The sequence below is a fragment of the Stegodyphus dumicola genome, chromosome 4 (assembly GCF_044657685.1).
Source record: "Stegodyphus dumicola isolate Sdum_Otavi_A_Nest chromosome 4, ASM4465768v1".
NCBI classification, from domain to species: domain Eukaryota; kingdom Metazoa; phylum Arthropoda; class Arachnida; order Araneae; family Eresidae; genus Stegodyphus; species Stegodyphus dumicola.
The window spans coordinates 242,103,052-242,124,410 of NC_140771.1; the positions used below are offsets into that span (position 1 = coordinate 242,103,052).

At 32.7% G+C, this 21,359-nt stretch overlaps 1 protein-coding gene across 1 annotated transcript in view; it reads left to right on the top strand.

Moving 5' to 3' along the window:
* Nucleotides 1-21,359, top strand: part of LOC118193460 (transformation/transcription domain-associated protein-like) — a 215,737-nt gene that overhangs the window by 86,553 nt on the left and 107,825 nt on the right. The window contains 7 exon segments of the mRNA XM_035364554.2: nucleotides 4,973-5,004; nucleotides 5,007-5,122; nucleotides 9,740-9,938; nucleotides 11,061-11,350; nucleotides 13,659-13,910; nucleotides 16,725-16,922; nucleotides 19,150-19,946. Of these exon segments, the coding sequence (XP_035220445.2) occupies nucleotides 4,973-5,004; nucleotides 5,007-5,122; nucleotides 9,740-9,938; nucleotides 11,061-11,350; nucleotides 13,659-13,910; nucleotides 16,725-16,922; nucleotides 19,150-19,946 (1,884 nt within the window).

Here is a 21,359-nt window from a genome sequence, read left to right on the forward strand (position 1 = left end):
ATTCCTTACCAAATGTAGTATTTCATCTCGATATGCTCCGTCTTTGATATGATTTAAAACAAGTTCCTCGTCATTATAATTCGCTTCCGATAGCGAAGAAACGTGACAGAGGTTATTGAAAACAAAAAAATTTCGTATGACAAATTAGTCGGTGTTCTTGACACAGCAATTATAGGACTTGAACGGCAGAACTTTGTTACTGAACAAGAAATTATGTCTGTTTAATAGAATTAAAGAGAAAGTATTATCACATGAAACGAAGCAAAACTGAAGCAACTTACATTGAAAGAAATGTTTAATAAAGTAAACAAATAAATATTAAGCTTTTTCTTTTTGCAAATTTTGATACCCTTTATATCATAATTGTTCTTTATTTCATAAATTACGGTTTCATATTTTTAATTTTAGAATTTCTGCATGCCATCTTACGAGATTTAAACTGATGATCTATAATCCGGAAAAATCGATAATCCGGAATCGCCGAAGTCCCGACGAGTCCGGATTAACGACTTTTGACTGTATATCTTTTAAATAGTGTTATTATTTTTAGTCAACATCCAGCTGTTGTAGAATTTCTGTCATTCATATTGAAGAATTATATACAGTCTTTTATATTCTTTAAGTATGGACTATCATGTGTATTGTTTTAAAAAAGTCAACACTCTTAATTATTCTGCGAACTAGATTTGCACTGTTCATGGAAATGATGCCTAAAAATGTTCAGTCTATTCTCATTTGGTTTTGATCTGGAAGTTAATGACTACAGTAATTGCCCACCCACTTAGATATACATCAAGGCCATCGTTCATGAAAACATAGTGTTTTGAATGAGTGGATGTTTAAACATTCTCAGAACAGAAGTATACAGTCTCATAAAGGTCACCTTCAATGTAGTTCAGCGAGCTCATAAAGCTAAGCTACATCAGTCACCCTTCATATAGGTTTTGCTTCAGCTGGTAAGAGTGCATCCTCCTTTAACTGTGTTACCATGTGCAGTTTACTTCTTTGACAAAATGAGAGAGAACCATTTTTGTAGAAATTTGTTATTGAGGATGAAACTCTTGATTCTCTATCAGTATTAACCATAAATGCTCCCAATCATAATAAGCCTTTAAAATTAGCAAAGTCTGACCTTCATTAGAAGAAAGTTTTAATGTTAGTTTAATGGAACTGGAAGAGTGTCATTTATCATGGACTGTTTTCACAAGGTTAAAAAAAAAAAATGGTAACAAAATATGACTTCCAATTAGGCAAATTAAAAACGTGAAGCATTGGTTGCCTACAAATATGTTAGGTCGTATGTCTTTAACTATAAAAAACAAATTAACAACATTTGATTCTAATGTTTTACCTCATCCTCAGTAGTTTCTAGTTACCTCCCTATATGATTCTCTGCCATTTTCATTAAAAAATTCTTTGTAATAAAAATATTTTAAGAAATGGCGTAAAAATGCATTTAGAACCATATTTTGTTGGCAAACCAAAAACATTTTTGAGGAAAAGTGAAATTCCGCGTTAAGTCAAGGATGATAATCGACCAAAATAGATAGTATGTAACTTGGAAATAAAGCTTAGAATGTAAAATGTTGTGTATATTGTATAATTTTGTATATTTAACTAATAAAATGAAAGAAATGTTGAGACTAATGCTGTATTTATTTTACTCAAAACTGAAATTTTAATTTTAATTTTTTTACCATGAGTGATTTATACTTTATATTAACTGACATTTATCATTAACCATGTATGTTAATTTTGATTTTTAAAATATAGCTCGTTAAAAATTTAATTAAGGCAAAATAAAAAGTTAATGTATTGGCGATAATTTCTAAAAGCATAGTCGCAGTCATGGCAGAATTTAATATTGGAATTTTTTAGCCAGCATAGATACAGTAAAGTAACTTTTCTTGAAGAACGACATTGTTACCATATAGAACATTGAAATACATTTGGAGTAACAGTTACAGGATAGTTAAAGAAAGAGAAGCAGAGAGTAAATATGACATATCCACAATGACATTATGGATTAGGCTTTGGTTTATCTTCACTTAGATTGCCTAACTTTATTAGTGTTAAGTTATTATTGATTTACGTCTATGGTGTTGTTATGGAAAGAACATGCAAAGTTTTCGCTTTGTAGAATTGAGTTACAATTTATTTTTGCATTGTGTTCTATGAAATATTGCAGTGAGATGCAGCAGTTTGCTATTCGTCATGCTGGATATGGTTTATAAAGTTTATTTTTATAAATTTGCCTTTTGCCCCACCATTAAACCTCCACACGTCTTTGTGTAAGAATCTGTGTCATCTGCTTGCATAGATACTTTAGCAAATAAGCAATTTGGATTCAAATTTTTTATTTATGGGATTATTTTATTATTGAAATCAAAAAGCCCAAACTTAAATCACTTTGAATCCAGGTTTTGTCTTAGACACATCACATTTCTGCTGTTGCTTTCTGTCCTGAAAACGTGTTGGCTGTACCCTCTCATTCATCAATTATATTGTCACAAAATGTCAAAAGGACAAATGTATCATTAAGGTGGGTATGAAGATCGTGACTGTTACAAACCTACCTTACAGTTACGGTGCATACCCACCTTACAGTTACGATCATGACTGCTACAGTTACATACATATTAAGATTATGTTTGTCAAGAATAAAACATAGTGTAAATAAAGCAAAAGATAAATCCTCATGATCTCTAATATTTAACTGCAACTCTTTATTTATGTGTCTAGAAGCCCTCAAATCTACATTCCATATATGATATATTGTGACAATTGGTTTCCATTTTTCTTTGGATAAGTGTTTCTCATATAGAATTCTGCAGCGTGTCCTGCGTTGAGCAATATGCTTTGGAAGAAGACGATGCACATTGCGTTTTTTCACTTTCTTAAGATTTAAATCAACGTTTATCATTTTGTTTACAGTGGACACCGAGCATTTTAATGATTTTGCAACTGTCCTTTGACTAGGGAAATTTTCTTTTAACATTAAACAACGTACCTTTGCTATAGTCCAAGATGTCTTTTTCCTTGGATACTTGTTTGGAATTTTTGTCCCACTTGAGGCTCCAATTTGATGTTTTTTCCTTTCTTTTTGATGATATTACATATTGACGCTTTAGATGTCACAAAATCAGGACTCTCACATAGTTTTTGGATAATGGAGTATGCATATTTCTCTTCGGAAAGAGTGTAAATGTAGCCTTCGAACCACTGCTTTGTTAAATTCGCCATTTTGAATAAAAAACAAAACTTTCAAGCTACAGACGATAATTTTGACTTTTAAAAACATAGTACAATTGCAATTACTTCTTTTGCAGCGAACGATTTTTTATTACCACTTACCAAAATCGTCTAATTTGTTCTCTTCACTTTTAATACAGTCACAGTTATATGTGATAGAAAATGGTTCATAAAATGTGAATATTATGATTTATTAATTATCAGATACTGACATATTAAAAAGGGAGTTTTAAAATCTTTAGATGATTATTTTACAGATACATTTAATTCACTGTTTATAATTAAAAAAATGTCATAATAATCTGTTTTTGTTTCTCATGTAATAAAGTTAGTGCTATAAGGCATCTTTTTGACATTGCTGCTGCATTGTATCATGTACTGTAGTGAAATGAACTGATACAAAATGCAAGTCATGAAAAGGTATTATGCTCAGAATATGTATAAAACAGATATAAAACAAACTTATAGTTAAAAAAAAAATTAGCATCATTAATGCCATGTGCATTCAAATTTAGCCTATGTACAACTAATCTCTTCCTCATTTTCATGGCTGCAGAAAAATTTAAGTTGGTACTATGGATATATCATGCATAAACTAAAGGGTTACAGCATGTAATTAAGGTTAAATGTAATGCTATCCTCTATAAATGTTTTGTCATGCTGTATTAAATTGCTTTCTTCATGCTACCAGAATCATGAAGCAGAATTGGGTACTACTGAAATGAAGATCTCTTGCTCACAGGCTAGATTTCTGATTGTGGAATCTAAACAAATGGACAAATCTTTAAGGGGTAATAGAAGGAACTATATTTATCATATAATGTATGGTCGGAATGTAAATGGTGAGCCGCTAGGTGGAATTGTACAAAGTATAAAGAAAAGGTCGCTCTTCGCACCCAATGGCATTTTCTATCATGGATTGCCAAGATGATGGCTGGTTATACAAACCACGAAATTTCTAGGGCGATGGATTGGTCGAGGTGGTCTTTTAGCCAAGATCACCCGACCTCTCGTGTTTGGACTTTTTTCTTTGAGGTCATATGAAAAGTCTAATCTGCAGATGCCTCATTGTCATGAATATGGATTTAATTGTCAGGGTTGCCATTATTGCTGGTGATACTCGGGAAATGCCTGGTGTCTTTGCAAATGTGCATCAGTCCCTGTTGTTCAGGTTTGAAACCTGTATTACAGCTGGCAGAAGTTCTTTTAAGCAATTTCTTTGAGCATGTATATCAATTACTTTCCTGTTAATAAAATGCTTTTTGAAGTATCTCCTCTCACTCTTGGGTTAATTCTTTAAATGTTGAAAACTGCTCTTTAACTTCTCACAGCTTGCATTGCAACCATACATTCTATAATAAATATTGCTTGGATAGCTGCCTTCTATCAGCCCAAAAAGTTTTGCCTACTTGTTCAGATTCATCATGTATAAAAGTTCCTGAAAATACGTCCATTGATTCCAACTGAAAATGAGTCTTTAAAATGCAGCAGATATCAGAGTTCTGTAGCTGAGGGTATCTTTAGCAAGCCTTTTCAATGAAGATAACTGCACAAATACTAACCAATTTCTTAACAGAATTGTTCTATTCAAAATAGATTTTGTTAATCCATATAACCCTTCAACATTTTGATAGGCACTTGAAATCTTATTTTGGTGCACCTGTAACCCTTCTTTTATCTTTCTGTATTTAAAATTTATAATATTTTATGCATTTTGAAGGGAGAATTTGGAAAAATGCTTACTACTTACTGCAAACCTTGCAAAAGTGAGGAAGCGAGCTTAGTTGAAGCTCAAGGTAAAGCAATAAAGGAAGTTGTGCAAGAATTAGTAAGGCAGTTAACACAGCCTAATAACTGTGTGAGAGAACAGGTATGATCATTGTATGATGTTTCATTTCATAAAAAAAGTAATTATATGAAAACATTTTTTATGCATTCAGCTTTTGCATGTTTATAAGTTCCTGTACTACATGTAATTTGATACAGATGGCATTGTATTGCATTAGAATTAAAACAGGATCTTTTCAAAATGGAAGAGATATAAATTATGTATTGTCTGCCTGTTTTAAATACTCTGTCTTGAGGCAATTAGTTGCTTGTTCATCTATGTTTATTTTTTTATTAATTTCAATAAAATGAATATCATTGTTTCAGTTTTTTTAACTTCACACTATATATTTGATATAAACACTTATTCTGTATGTATTGAATATACTATGCATATTTGTATACGCTGTATATATTTGATATATACAAATATTTCAAAGGACTATTTTCATTTTCATGAAATTGAATTTAGCAATATTAAATTTTAAAACGAATTTTGTTTGTGCTATTGTTAAAATGATTGGATTGTTAAAGAATAAAAAAAGATTCAGCATTTATTTTTATATGAATGGGAGGTTTTTTTTGCCTAAATATTAAAATTTTTTTATGTTTACTGTAGAGCAAAAATTCCAATTAGCAAACTGTAAGGCATTTTCAGAATGTATATTCTTTTTAACTGGGGAGGTTGCACGTAAAGCAAAATGAATTGGGGCATTCAAATATGACCTGGACTGTGTGATGTTTTTGTTTGAGGCTTCATGTTGTACAGCTATTGACCTTAACCCCTTCGCGCCGACTGTCACGTCTATGTGCCAGCAACGAACACACTCACCTACCGGCCGACACGCAGGCGTGACAGAGCATTTTCCCGCTTACTACCTACTGTCACGTATTTGTGCCAGCGTCCTGGAACATTTTTCAAACTATAATTTCTGCCACAAGATGGCACTGTATGTCCATATGGTTTCAGATACATGTACATTAGACCTTCTACTCGAAATGAGAGAAGCATGACTCCCATACACGTGTTTTTGATTATATAAACAAATGGGGAACTAAATGTTTCCGAATGGCGCGATTTATAACGTCTCTTTAAATCGCACTTTATTCGCACGTGGTAGTTGTTTATTGTAAGTAGAAGTTTTATATGCGCTAAAGCGTTGAGTATTTCGATTTACAGTTCAGTTTTTAGAAAATAATCAGATCTTGTTAGACGTGAATTCTTTGTTTTTACTGTTGCAATGTCGAAGCGTCGAAAATGTTTAACAGAGCATGAAATAGCAGAAATGATGCAAAATATTTCAGATATTGATTCTGAAATTCTGATATTGACTCTGAAAGCTTAACTGAAAGACATTTTCCAAAACTTTGTTCAGAAGAGACTGATAAGAAAATGAGACGACGATGCTTTGTTTGTTCACATTTCCGGAAATATCCTCCAAAACGGCAAATGAGTTATTACGAGTTCAAGGAATGTAACGTAAGACTGTGTGTAGATCCCTGTTTTCAAATTTTTCATACGAAAAGAGAATTTTAAGTAATATATTTAGTTTTCAGATGTATAATGTTAAAAGTCATAAAATGGTGAGTAATTAAAATAAAATGTGTAAAATATGCATTTAAACAAGAAATAAGGTAATTAAAGTATATATATAAAAATATTTATAAATCATAAGCCGTTTAAATACTCTATAGAGCATTATTAAACAATGCGTTGATACTTCGGAAATTTCATGGATTTAGGCTTAGTAGCAAAAAAGCCCCCGGCCCTGGAGAGACGCTCGCGGAAGACACTGCCAGCCTCCGCGATAAGCGTGCGTTTTCGCTACCCGGCTCGAAGGCGTTAATAACCAAAACATGTTATGTAACTATACACTGAGAACTTGATTTTGCTAGTCATTATAGTGCCTCTAAGACATGAGTGTATGAAATATGCATTGCAGTAAAGAATTATTTGTAAGTTTTTAATTGGGGATGTGTGTTCTGAAACTTGTGGATTTTGACCAGACTTTATAGACAAATGGAAAACGGTGTCTTGTCATGAACTGGAATTAATAAATGATCTAAGTCTTTTTGAGAAGAAGAAAATCTTTTGTAGTTATGGAGATTTCCGGTTATGTTTTACCACCAATCCTCGAATTCCATATCACAGATTATGTTCTTACTGCATTAATATAAATATTAACAAGACATAGTGCACAATAAAAATTAAGCTTTATTTAGGAACATCGCGCATACTCCCCGACAGCCTGCCTGTTTCGCTCTGCTCGCTACTCGTAAGAAACTTCTCCTCTAGGGTTGCCACACTTATCAGAGGGCGCAAGGTGCGCTCCTTATCGCCATCACCACATAGTATTGATACATCAACTGTGTTCTCCCAAAGCTGTTTGTGCTAAGCACTTTGCACTCAGAGATGCCAACCTTAACTGCCAAGACTAAACTGCTGCATTGTGGGTAGCTTATGACTGTTGAAATATCCTGTAATCCGGCAATTATCCTGCAATTATAAAAATCCTGCAATCCGGGTTGTATTTGAATGCTCCCTTCCCACATATATATATATATGTTTTCTTTCTTGCTTATTTTAACATACTGATGGATTTCTATGAACTGTACTTAGTGCATAGCAAAATATCTGGTTGTAACGACAGTTTTCTGCCAAAAAACGTTCTTAATAAAGTTAGGGGAAAAAAAGCATGAAAGCAGTGTCTTTAGTGTGGTAGATATCACCACCCAAATCTATGATTTTCTGCCAGCATTTTGATAGGTTTTCAAAGCCTTCGGGGCAGAAGCTTGATGGCCGCAAGTGCAAAAACAGATCAACCTCATTTCGGATGTCCTGTGCAGAATGGAAGATAGCAGCAGCAAGACGTGGCTGCAGTTGTGAATAAAGGTAGAAGTCCAAAGGAGCGATGTCGGGATATATAGTAGGTGTGATGAAAGATCCTGTTTGAGTCCATATAGAACCCAGACTGTGAACATAGACACATGGTTATCTTGATGGTCATGTGTTATCTTGATGGAACATTACCTTTTTACACCGGAACTCGATTCGATGTTTTTCCTTGATAGCACTCCACGGACTAGCATCTTGTCGTACACCTTACTATCTAGGGTTTAACCTTTTTCCAGTTATTTTTTGTGGTTAAAACCACAGCAGTCTCACCAGATACAAAGCATGATCTTTTTGTTAGTCAAACTGCACTTTGCGACCAGACGCAGACCAACCCCCTTTTTGAATTGTGTTGTTGAAGTAAATCCACTTTTCATCACAAGTGATGATCCTGTCCAGAATTTTGTCCTTGCATTGATATTTGAGCAGATTAGTGCAGGCCAGAACACATCTGTCTTTATCTGCTTGACTCAGCTCATGTGGCATCCAGCGGTTCAACTTGTATGTTGCGTTTACACAGTGCGTAACAGGGCTAATGGCACTAACATCTAACTCCTTAGCAAGCTTCGGGTGGTTGCATACTGATATTCTTCCACAAGTTCTCACAAGCAGGCCTCATTAACATCAGTAAGCCGACCAGGGCGCTCTGCTTCTTAAATGTCATAGTCCTTGTTTTTGAACTCTGGTTCCAAACCTTCACAGTGTCATATGATACAACATTAGTACCTAAAGCTGTACACATGCTTTGGTGACATTTTGTAGCTGATTTTTTGTAACACAACTGGAAGTAAATTAAGGTTCTAATCTGGTAGCGTGATATTCCCTGGAAGTAAATGATGTTTCTAATCTGGTAGCATGATAGTTCCCTGGAAGTAAACGATGGTTCTAATCTGTAGCGTGATAGTTCTCATTTCAGACACCTTGTACTTAATGGATAATATTTTTTTACAAATTTCACAACACTGTGTTCTAAAGCAAGTCTTTTTCTATCAAATGCCAAAAATAAATCAACAAAATTTGATTAAACACGACAATGCGAACTGTTTGGGCAAACAATATTTGCAGTGGTGTGAAACTTTCGTTAAAACCCGATATTTGTATTGAAAGTTTTAGGACATGCAAATTCTTCTTGTAGAGTCTTCTTGATTTCTAATCGTAATAATAGAGGGTTGATTGAAAAGTGTTTTAGAGGTTAAAAAAAAATTTAGCATCTTTTTTTTTTAATATAGAAGGCAATCTGAATCTATGTTTGAAAATAAATTAATATATTTTAACACATTGACTGCCATGGCACTTTTCGGATTCTGGTCCTAGAAGCCAAATCGATTTAATCATATTATATTATTGAGAAGCCAGTTCTTTCTTTTGAAGATTATTTTAAAATTTATCATTTATTATATTCTTCTTCTTTTTTTTTTAACTAATGAATAAACATTGAATGTATATTTTTGGTTCATTTTCAATAAAATTTCTATTCGTGTAAGCCAAACTTGATTGTTTATTTTCTTCCAAGAAGCCATCTATTCATATTTACACTTACAAACTACAAACTAACTCGTAGCAGCGCAAAAGTAGCAAGTCATCAAACTACGAGATAACTCGTATTGGAAAAGAGGGCTAATATGTATCCTGAAAAAGAGTGCTAATACGAGTTATCTTGTGTTGGGCAGTCAGCGTGTTAAAGGAACTCCATTGATTTTAATGTTGTGCTGAAAGCTTAGTATTTTAAATTTTATCTTATTTGCTTAATTTTTGTAATTTCTGTAGGCTATGCATTCTCTTAAAGTGATAGCAGAAGTGGGAAATAAAACTATTACTCAAATTATCGAGCCACACAAAGAATTGCTTGCTGATTATGTTCCTCTGAGAAAGCACGTTCTTCGTCATCAACCTGTGCTTTGTCAGATTGGTTTGCTTGAAGGAAATACCTTTTGCATTACATTAGAACCACGTTTGTTTTCATATGGTAAGCTATTGAAAACATTATTTTTTTAGATATTATTAAAAATACATTGGAAGGATTGATGTTTTTATGTGTAATTATTTCAAATACAGTCAAAAGTCGTTAATCCGGACTCGTCGGGACTTTGGCGATTCCGGATTATCGATTTTTCCGGATTACAGATCATCAGTTTAAATCTTGTAAGATGGCATACAGAAATTCTAAAATTAAAAATATGAAACCGTAATTTATGAAATAAAGAACAATTATGATCTAAAGGGTATCAAAATTTACAAAAAAAAAAAAAAGCTTAATATTTATTTGTTTACTTTATTAAACATTTCTTTCAATGTAAGTTGTTTAAGTTGCTTCGTTTTATATTATAATACTTTCTCCTTAATTCTATAAACAGACATAATTTCTTGTTCAGTTACAAAGTTCCGCTGTTCAAGTCCCGTTAATTGCTGTGCCGAGAATACCGACTAACTTGTCAATCGAAATTTTTTCGTTTTCACTAACCTCTCTGTCACATTCTTCATGTCTTTATCCATTTTTTGGAGCAATTCCACTTTTTATTTGTTGGACATCGAAACATACTTTCGTTTTGTAGATTCTTTGGAAGTTCCAGCATCGGAAATTGTATTTGACATAATCGAAATTTCAAGTTTACTTTTATAAAATTGCTCTTAACAGTCTGCAAAAAATAATAAGCGGGATCCAATTCGAAGATTAAGGAACAACGCAATCATTAACATTAACTGAAATAGATAATTAGATAATTTTAGCTTACACCGTCCGTTATACATTAAACACGCAGGCGAAAACGTATTCTGCACTTGCGCACACGCATATGCGCAGTAGTCAAGGTCTTATGCGCACGCGTAAAACGCTTGTGCGCATGTGCCAACGCGGCGCATGCGCAGAAAGTTTTTAGCTTTGAGGTGCGGATTATAGATCATTCCAGATTATGGGTGTCCGAATTAACGACTTTTGACTGTAGTATACTTTTCAAATCTTGCCTTAATTATATTTGGAAAATTTTTATGTATTTTAAGCTAAACTTTCATTTTTCTTGCTTAGAGTATTAAGTTTTCACTTTTAGCTCAATTTGGTATCGTAATAAAATAGTTACTATTTCTCTTGTAGATTTGTCTAACGTAGATCATAAGCAGTTTTTTGATGAGCTTGTTACACTTTGTGAGTATGATGATGTTACCTTGCAAAAACTCCCATGCTACAAAAACCTCAGTAGTCTTATACCAATTCGCAAGGCAATGCTACGCCTGCTTGCTGCTTGTCATTACATGCAGGATAAAAGGCATGATATTTTCCAGCATCTGTACAAAGCCCTTAGTTCTTCTGTACCAGAATTGCAAGAAGTGGGTTACAAATGTATAAAAGATATTATTAGCAAATATGATATTGATGTTGATATGGTAAGTTAGAATTTTAAATATGACTTCGTGCAAGCAAATCAGAAATTATACATAATTCTAGGCTTAATAAAGGAAATTATTATATGTAAAAACTAAGATGAAAGAATCTCTTTGTTTTGTATCCTGTATGTTACAGTTTTATATCCTGACTGTTAAATGCTCAAGCTTTTAACCATACATAGGTATTTAGTTGTCAAAAAGACATGCATATACAGAGGTGGACTGAGAAAGATGGCTATACACATAATTTCCTAAAGTGACGTCTAGTTAACAGAGTTTTTAAAAATACAGTAGAGAATGCTGTAAGAGCAGTTGCAATAGTATGCTTAGTAAGATTTTGCAATTTTAAAATCTGTTTTCATGCATAGTGTCCAGAGAAAGACATTCCCCCCCCTTTTTTTTTTGGTTAATTTGTCCTTTTTTGGGTTAGTTGTGTTTAGGCAAGAGATAAAACTCTAAAAATTTGCTTATACAGACAAACAAGCTCCAGAACTTCTGGATGCACATATATTTATTACCTATGCTTTTTTGGAAGAATAATGCTTCAAGGCATATTTTGAGATGCATGTTATGATATTTGAATTGATTGTTTAAATCATATCTGAAGAAAAATACTTTGTCCATTAGTCATATATATATACAAATAAAATCACATTTTTTTATAATAGTCATGCATATGACACAAATAAATTTACTGCAAGATTAAAACTACTTTTAATTTGCTTTTTAATATTCTTGTATTATATAACTTTTGAAATGTAGTTCTTACAGTCAAGATAAATAAATATGCAAAATTTTTTTTACAAAAGGTTTTCTCCTGTTCAAACCAGGAAAGAGGGGAATTGTGTTAACAATCATTTTATTATAAATAGAAAATCATATTTATCAGATATTTAAAGCTAACAATTTTCTCTTTCTGCGATATACATGTACAGGGATATAAAATTTGACGAGAATCTCAATGGAAATTGTGCACTCATCTAATTAGTTCCCAAAGAATTTTGTTTCCAACTTTCGATCCCGGCAAACGGGCTGACTCCATGGGTGTTTTCTTGATTTAACGCATGTGTATCGTTTATGCACTATCTTCTGCATGCATACGTGAATAAAGCGGGCACCGCACGCGCAAAATCGCTGAAAAATTGTATTTCGGTCCAACTTTCGAATCCCGGACAGCGGGCTGGCAGGAGGGGTGTTTTCGTGATTTTACGCATGTGTACGGTGTACGCAGTATCTTTTGCATGCACACGTGAACACTGTTTTGCGCCGGTGCAGCCTGCCCAAAAGCGCTGAACACTGGTATTTCGGTCCAACTTTCGAATACCCGCGAAAGGGCTGGAAGCATGGGTGTTTTCATGATTCTCCGCATGTGTATCGTGTATGCGGTAACTTCTGGATGCATAGGTGAAAAAAGCGGGGGAAGCCCGCGGAATGCCGCTAAAAAATGGTAGTTCGGTTCAACTTTTCAATACCGGCCGAATTTAACATAGGATATCTTTTAAAAAAGAACAATGATAAGCGGGCTTCAGCCCGCTTAGCTGGCGGGCTTGCCCGCTAGTATAATATTAATTTGAGTATTGGGTGTTCATAAAAGGCAACTACTGAAATGCTAAATTAAATGTCTTTAAAACTATCACTACCAGTCAGTACTGCAGCTTGACAGATTGAAAGGGGGGGAAGAGTTTCAAAAGTTTCTTTTTATTTTGAAAAATAAAATTTTTAAAGCTTTGAAATTCTTATTTTAAAATGAATAGATTCTGTGTACTTCATAAGTAAAATTCAAATATATTGTTGAGAAAACTTCCTCTTTATTTCGTTGATTTTGATTTTGCAATGTTTATTTTATTAAAAATCTAATTCATGCATCTATTTAAAATGAGTTTTGCTATTGGATCTTTTTGGTCTTTGAACTGTTTCATAGGCATTTCAGTATTAATTAATCTAAAACACATCGATTAGCTTAATCTAAAACACATCGATTCAAATTTGAAATTAATATTAATACACATTCTAATTTGTTAGCATTATTTAACATGCTAACTTTATTTACCATATTTTAATTGGATATTCTAATGATATTAGTTTATTTAAGGATTAATATAAAGTTAAATAAATTTTTGAATAGTTCGGTATAGAACTGTATTATAAGATCAGTGAAGATCATTTTTCGTAAAGTGTTATCGAACGTGTTCTTTAAAAGGTAAGATACTTACGTAAAGATACTTTAAAAGGTAAGATACACTTTAATAATGCATTTATGAATCATAAAATTTATTAACACTAAAATTTGATATTTATTTTTTACTAGGTTCATACCACTATACGACCTTTGTTGTTAAAACTGGGAGATTACAGGTCATTGAGTTTGCCTGTTATTCAACATTTTAGCTACCTTACATTGTTATTCCCAAAGATATTCAACGATAAGCTCTGTGAACAGCTGTTGACACATTTGCGTAAATGCTTAGAAGTAGCTGAAAATACAGTAAAATCAAATGAAAGAGCAGCTGTCATAACTGAAGTAAAAATTTGCTCTGGGATAATCAACATATTTCATCAGGTAAGAAGATTTTAAAGAAATGCTTAATTTTAACTTTTCTGCTATTTAGCAAAGTTCTGAATTTGAAATGAGAAATCAAAATACTTTGAACATTACATCCATAATCACGAGTGTCTCTTAAATAAATAAATGAAAATCAATCTGTGATGTAGTTCGTCAGTTACTTAGAAATTTAATTTTCATAAATATATTTTTTATGTAAATAGTTTTGAATCTGAAGTGGTCATTTATGAAATGTTGATGCCTTTAGACTAGTGTTTGGCAACCGGTGGTACACCAGTTTTTCACAGACCAGCAGCTTTATCTTAATGTTTCACGGACTACTGATGGTCCGTGAAAACTTTTTGATGGTCCTCGGAAAAATTGGGAAATTATTTATATTTTTATGAAGATTCAATTTAAAAAATGACGAGTAACAAAACCTATTATGGAATATGGTTTATACTTTTTTAATTTTAGCCACTACTTTTAGCAAAATTCCTTCTGAATTTAGCGAATTTTTAGCTACTTTTGCAAGCATATCTATCGACATTTGAAAGTGATAGTTGGCATCCGTAGATAGGCTGCTGTTATCAATAATAGCGCGAACTGGAATTCTCTTTTCTTTTGAATTACAAATATACAGTCGATGGACAAAAATATGGAAACACCTTGCGAAATGCATGTTTGAAAAGAAAGATTGATTTTAATGAAATATGTAAGTGGCGCTGGCGTTTTTGTCTACTGACGCCACCTATACAACTTTGTAAATGTGCTAAACAGTTCAGTTGTTGTTGGAGTACTGTTATGTGAGGTTGTCATTGCATTATGTCAGAGTTAACAGACTTTGAACGTGGGCAAATTGTTGGAGCACGTATGGTAGGTGCTTCCGTAAGCAAGGTAGCCGAGGTGTTTAGTGTAGGTACTGTACCGAAGATTTATTCCGCATATTTGAAAAGCGGAAAAACATCATCTGCTAAATCACAGTGCGGACGAAAGTGTGTCTTGAGTGATCGTGACAGACGATCATTAAGGGCAATTGTGACGAAAAATAAGAAGACCACAGCTGCAAAAGTTACTGCTGAAATGAATGTTGTGTTACCGAACCCTGTGAGTACCAAAACAATTAGAAGGGAGCTTCATAAACAGGGAATTGCTGGCCGTGCTGCAATTGAGAAGCCACTCACCAGTGATGCTAATGCCCGTAACAGGAAAAGGTGGTGTTTAAGTCATAAAGCCTGGACTATAGAGCAGTGGAAGCGAGTAATATGGTCTGACGAGTCTTCTTTCACATTGTTTCCCACTTCTGGCCGAGTTTACGTCTGGAGAACGCCATCTCAAGCCTATAATACAGACTGCTTGTTGCCAAGAGTGAAACATGGCGGGGGTTCTGTTATGGTTTGGGCAGCCATATCGTGGTTCTGCTAGCCCCATGATAACTGTCAGGGCACATGACTGCCGAGACTTATGTGAACATTTTGGCCGATGCAGTTCATCCCATGGTACAAACTTTGTTCCCCGATGATGATGGTGTCTTCCAAGACGACAAAGCCCCTGTTCACACAGCTCACATTGTCCAGGACTGGTTTTCTGAGCACGAGGATGAGTTGTCCCATCTCCCCTGGCCACCACAGTCACCAGACCTGAATATTATCGAACCTTTGTGGTCTACATTGGAACGGAAAGTGCGTTCTCGTTATCCACCGCCAACATCGTTATCTGAACTTGCCACCGTTTTGCAGGAAGAATGGCATACTATTCCCTTGGCAAACATACAGGAACTGTATTTATCCATTCCGAGAAGACTGCAAGCTGTTTTGGATGCCAACGGGTTTCCTACACCATATTAAGCAAAGAAACATGTTTTTTTAAAGGTGTTTCCATATTTTTGTCCAACCCATGTATGCCATTGTAGTCGTTAATAACACAGTTTTTCTTGGTATCAATAGGCAACTTGATGGATTTTTATGAAAACCATCTGCATTCTTGTTTATAATTGCATCACTGGAAGTTTCCGTTTTTGTTTTGTCTAATTGTTGATCAATGGTGCCATTGCTGAGTAAGCGATGATTATTATGTTTACATTAATTAAAAATTTGGGGCATAACACTTTCAGTTTATTGATATTGCTTTGTGTTTGCCGGTTTATTCTTGCTTTTCATGAAATTCCTTTTCAGTGATATGGAAATGTTAAGCATTCTGTACAAGAAGGTATGATTTGTACTTTTCATATAATTTTTCAATGTGAACGAAATTATGTGTATCAGTGAGATGTTAATAGTGTTTTAATTGTTGTTCATAATCAGGGTTGTAGCCTAAATTTCCATAAAGGCATGCTGCTGAACAGCAAATTTTCCAAAAATTATATTAAAATTAAAATTGCATGTATTGGAAAGTTGAATATTGTTTTTGCATATTATGTTGTTTTTAAGGTCTGATTTAACGAGTTTTTTTAAATTTGTATTAGTGGTCAGCCAAATATAAAATTATGTATGTAGTGGTTCGTAAAGTTTTAAGGGTTGATGATCGCTGCTTTACACAATTCTGGGTTTTTCCAGTTTAATATCCAAAAATATATTGGTATGCAAATCACACTGCATGCAAAGTATTCATTCAAGCAATGTAGATATCATTGAATTGATCGTTATATAAAATATAGTAGTGCACTTTGGTGAATCTTACGAAACATGCGAGAATTTTTCTTCTATTACAGCATATAACTGTGAAAAAATTGTTTACTGGTGTGTGTGTGTGGTAGTTTATCAAGTACCAGGCTGATTATTTATCACTGTAGTAAAAACTGATATTTATATGTATGCTTATTTTTATCTTTAGATTCCAGCTGCTACAACTAAGTTTATTGAGCCTCTCATTAGCGTCGTCTTGAAAACAGAAAAAAATCTTCTAATGGAAGCTGGGAGTCCATATAGAGAACCATTAGTTAAATTTCTCAAACGATATCCTATGGAAACTATAGAACTTTTGCTTTCGGAAGAAAATATTCAAGATGAACAATTAACAAGATTCTTAGAAGTAAATATACTTACTTTTCTCTTTTTATAGACTATTTTTTTTATTCTAGTTAATTATTTAAATTTTCTTTGAAATATCAAATGAGGAAAGGGGAACCTTACATTCTTAAAGTACATTTTATGATTAAAATTACTTGCATTTCCTAATATTGATAAAGCTACATATCCAAAAGCATGTTTCAACTGTTATTAAAAGAAGCATTGTCTTCCATTCTTCTTTCAACTTTCATTTAAGTAAGATAGTATTTTCCATATGTTTCATACCTTATCAGAATATTTTGCGTTTTTTTTTTTTTTTTTTGGGGGGGGGGTGCTTACTTTAATGCAGATTCCTTCTGAAATAACTGATATAATTGCCACATTACTTTGAATTCAAGCTGCAGTAGGATTTTAAAATGGAAACATTGAAACAGTGATAACAAATACCTAACTCAAAATATAAATTTAGTAGGATTTTTAAATTTGAAAGATAATAAAAAATAAAAATTATTTTATAGTATACATTAAAAAATAAGAAACATTTTCATTTCTTAAACACATACTAATCAATTTCTAGAGAAATGCTAAAATTTGAATAAAAACTGCCACTAAAATTTAAAGTCCCCTCCCCATTGGCAATAAACATTTTTTAGTTTCTATCAGTAGATATGTTAGCTTCATAATTTTTATTTTAAAAAGTATCATTTAGTAAGCATTGTTCGAATAATTGTTTTACTTAATTAGTTATTTTTTGAAAATGTTAAAATAATAAGTATTTCAAAACTATTCCAGAATTGAGTAGTGATATTTCAAATACATTAAAAAAAAAAAAAAAAGTGTTGATTGTGACATCCAAAACCATGAATGTTGTACCATTCACACCAATTTATTCAAGACATGGGGATTTTATTGTTCTTATTTTTTCCTGGTTATTTTCACTGACTTTAAAAGAGCAAACATGTAAGGAGGCAGAAAATTGCATGTAAGTAATCTAAGATGATATGCTGATCATCATCTGTTATTAACTGCGTGATTACATTGTGTTTAAATTGGAACATTTATATATTGGCAAAAATAAAGTATTTTCAAAACTTAATTCTGTTATATATACAAAATTTTATAAAATGTAATAACTACTATACAATAATAGTATATAATGTTTGTTTTTTTATTTAATTATTATATTTTATTGTATAAATTCATTATTATATTACAATGAATTACTGCAATTAATAATTGTATCTTTTTATCTTTGTGCTGAAATGTACATATATATTAAATACACACTCAAAAAAATTTCTTCATATGATAACAAATTGTTATTATAGTTATTTAAATAAGTATACTGATTGTATTATAATAAACAATTGCACAAAGCGTCTAATAATCTAAAAATGGATATTTTGCGTTGAATCACTATCAGAGTCTGAATCCCTTTTCAAATTGTTGCCACCAAACATTATCTCCCTGTTTTTTATTTAGAGAAATTAAATAATGAAAAATTTGCATGGATGTATGCATGTTTCGCATTGTAAAAAAAAAAAAAAAAAAAAAAAATGGTACATAAACAATACTGATTCGCTCTTTCTGTAAAAGAACAAACTCTCGTGTGACCACTTCACCCTTGACTCATAATTAGCATCCCTTCTTGATGATTCTAAATTTTTTGGTAGAGTGCCAGCCAAACTTGCGTTTGCCATGGTGAAACTTTATGATTGTCACAAATTATGTTTTGCTTATTAGTTACTCAAGAGAATAGGAAATATTATTTGTTTGTTAGTCTCTTAGCAAATACTGTTTGATATCAGAAAGTGTGTAAAATTACTTGTGCAGAAGATTTTGATGTCTTATTTAGAAACGATAACTGGTTATGACTGAAATCTCATGTGAGAAAAAATGCTGTATTTTCCATGCATAAGGTGTGTGGTGATTGGTCAGTAGACCATAATACAGTTTCCCACAGAGAGACAGATTTTTATCTTTGGAGACTTATCTCTTCTTTACTCCAGCAAATAAACAATTTAAAAAAAGCTAGGTCCATAGTAGAAAAAGATCTTTCAAAAAATATTTTGATGTAATTAGTTAAAAGCAGGGGACAGCATTAAAAACAATTACACGAGACATTTCGATTAATATTCACTAAAACTTATTTTGCATTACTGTTGAAATGGCTCCTCACATTTGTAGTGTTAAACTATCACTAATGTTATTGTATGTACATTTTAATAAAAGATAATTTTTCTCTTTAGTATCTTCTGAAAGGTGAACAAGGTAAACCTTTTCGTGAAGTTCTTCAGCAGAATTCTTCGAAACTTGTGTCTATGACTTTTGGTGTAAAGCAGTCACCATCTTCCAATGCTGGCATAACACCTGCTGCTACCAAACATGAAATACAATACCAAGCTATAAGGATAGTAAGTTTATTAGTGCAGTTTGATGACCAGTGGCTCTCTGAGCAACATCAATTGGTAGCATGTTTACGAAAGATTTGGATTTCAAAAGAATTTCAGGAACGCCATCTGAAAGCCGATTCTGTTGATTTCACGCAATGGAAAGAGCCAAAACTTCTTGCAAAATGTTTGTTAAATTTTGTGAAACATCATCCAAACGAAATTGAATTGCTTTTTCAACTTCTCAGAGCTTTCACAGGCAGATTTATACCAGATTTTGAATTTCTACGAGACTTTCTCGAGAACACTGTTGCTAATAATTATACAGTGGATTGGAAACGAATGGCTTTTTTCAAGTTCGTAGAATTATTTCATGAGAACGATTTCCCTCAAGACCTGAAAGCCAAAATTTTACAATATATACTAATTCCATCTTTTGCTGTGGCTTTTGAGAAAGGTGAAGGTGAAAGATTGATTGGAGGTCCACCTGCACCAGAACAAGACTTAAATGAGAATGTGATGAGTGTATTCATTAATAAAGTTATTGATTCCGAAAATCCTTTTGCAACATCAGATGCTGTGCGAATCTTGCTTCTTCAGTTTTCTTGTCTACTTGTAGAACAAGCATCACCTCATATTCATGATGCTGCTAATAAGTAAGTTTTTGGAATTATATTTAGAAAAAAAACAAGATGTTTTGTATATTTTTATAGCTGGTGTATTAAAATAGAGAAATGCATATATTTACACATTTTTATTTTTTAATTACCTGATGTATTGTTTTCATTTTATTTTCCATAACTGCAGATTATTTCTTAAAAACAATTTTTTCTGTGTATATAAATAAATGTTTTGCTATGGTAGATTTACTTTATTAAATCTTTATTATTTTTTACTTATTTAATATTCACAGAATTATTACTCTTCCCCCTCGTATGAATTTTTTAAAATATACTTTATTATTAAAATTATCTGGAAGTCTTTCCTAATATTAATAATGCCATATAACCAGAAGCATGATCCTGTGATTAAAAAAAAGCATTGATTACATGCTTCGGGACATGAAGCATTTATTAATTTTATGTGCTCAAGGGCAACCATACTGAAACTCTAAAGTTGGTATAAGTGCTAAATATATATCAGTAATCCCCTTTAACAAACAGTACCCTCACTTTTGTTATTCATGTTTGAGATCACACACTGTGTAGTATGACAGAAATAATAATCTAATAATTACCATGATATCAAAAGGGCTGTGTTACCATAGGGGTCATATTCAAGTTTAATAATGGATTTGCAAGAAACATCAAGTAAGCATTGATACATATTTTTGACAGATTCATCAGAACTATAGTGAATAAAGTTAGTAGATAGTGGCAACACGAGAGATTCTTAAATTACAAAAGTTGTCCGTATATGCTGTGACTTCAGGTGTCGGGGCTAGAAAAAACTGAGAGGCAAAACCCTATTTCTGCAGACTGGTGCTGGCTAATATGATCGATGAATTTTGTTTCCCTTTCTACCTGTGTCCTAAAAGTTGTATTGCAAATGTGATTTTGATGTAGCTAAAGGGGAAAAAAAGTTCTTTCAATAACATAAGAAAGGTCATTAATAATAAATAAAACAACAATTAAATGTATATTAGGCTATCTCAGCCTTCCACATCTGACATGCTTAGTTCATCACCTGCCATTGGCTGCTGGTGTGCAGGTAGTTCCTAAATGGCATGGGAAATATGTAACAGGCTGTGTATAGTTAAAGGATCAGGTAGAGAGTATGACATCCAAAGATTCTTTAGAATGTCTAAAGAAGACATTTTATATATTGACTATATGCTGCTAGAATTTGCTAACTTATCACATCTATTTCACAACCTTCATTTAGTCTAAGGAAGGTAGCTTATTTTTTATGAATATGGGAGTCCATGAGGTTATTTTTATCCTAGGTGTAGCTCAGAAAATTCATTTCAGTTCTCGATCATCAATTAGCTTCCAGAATTAACAGATTTAAGCTCTCCTGAATCTGCTTGGGATGTAATTGTGTGAAATATTATTAGATTCATGAATATA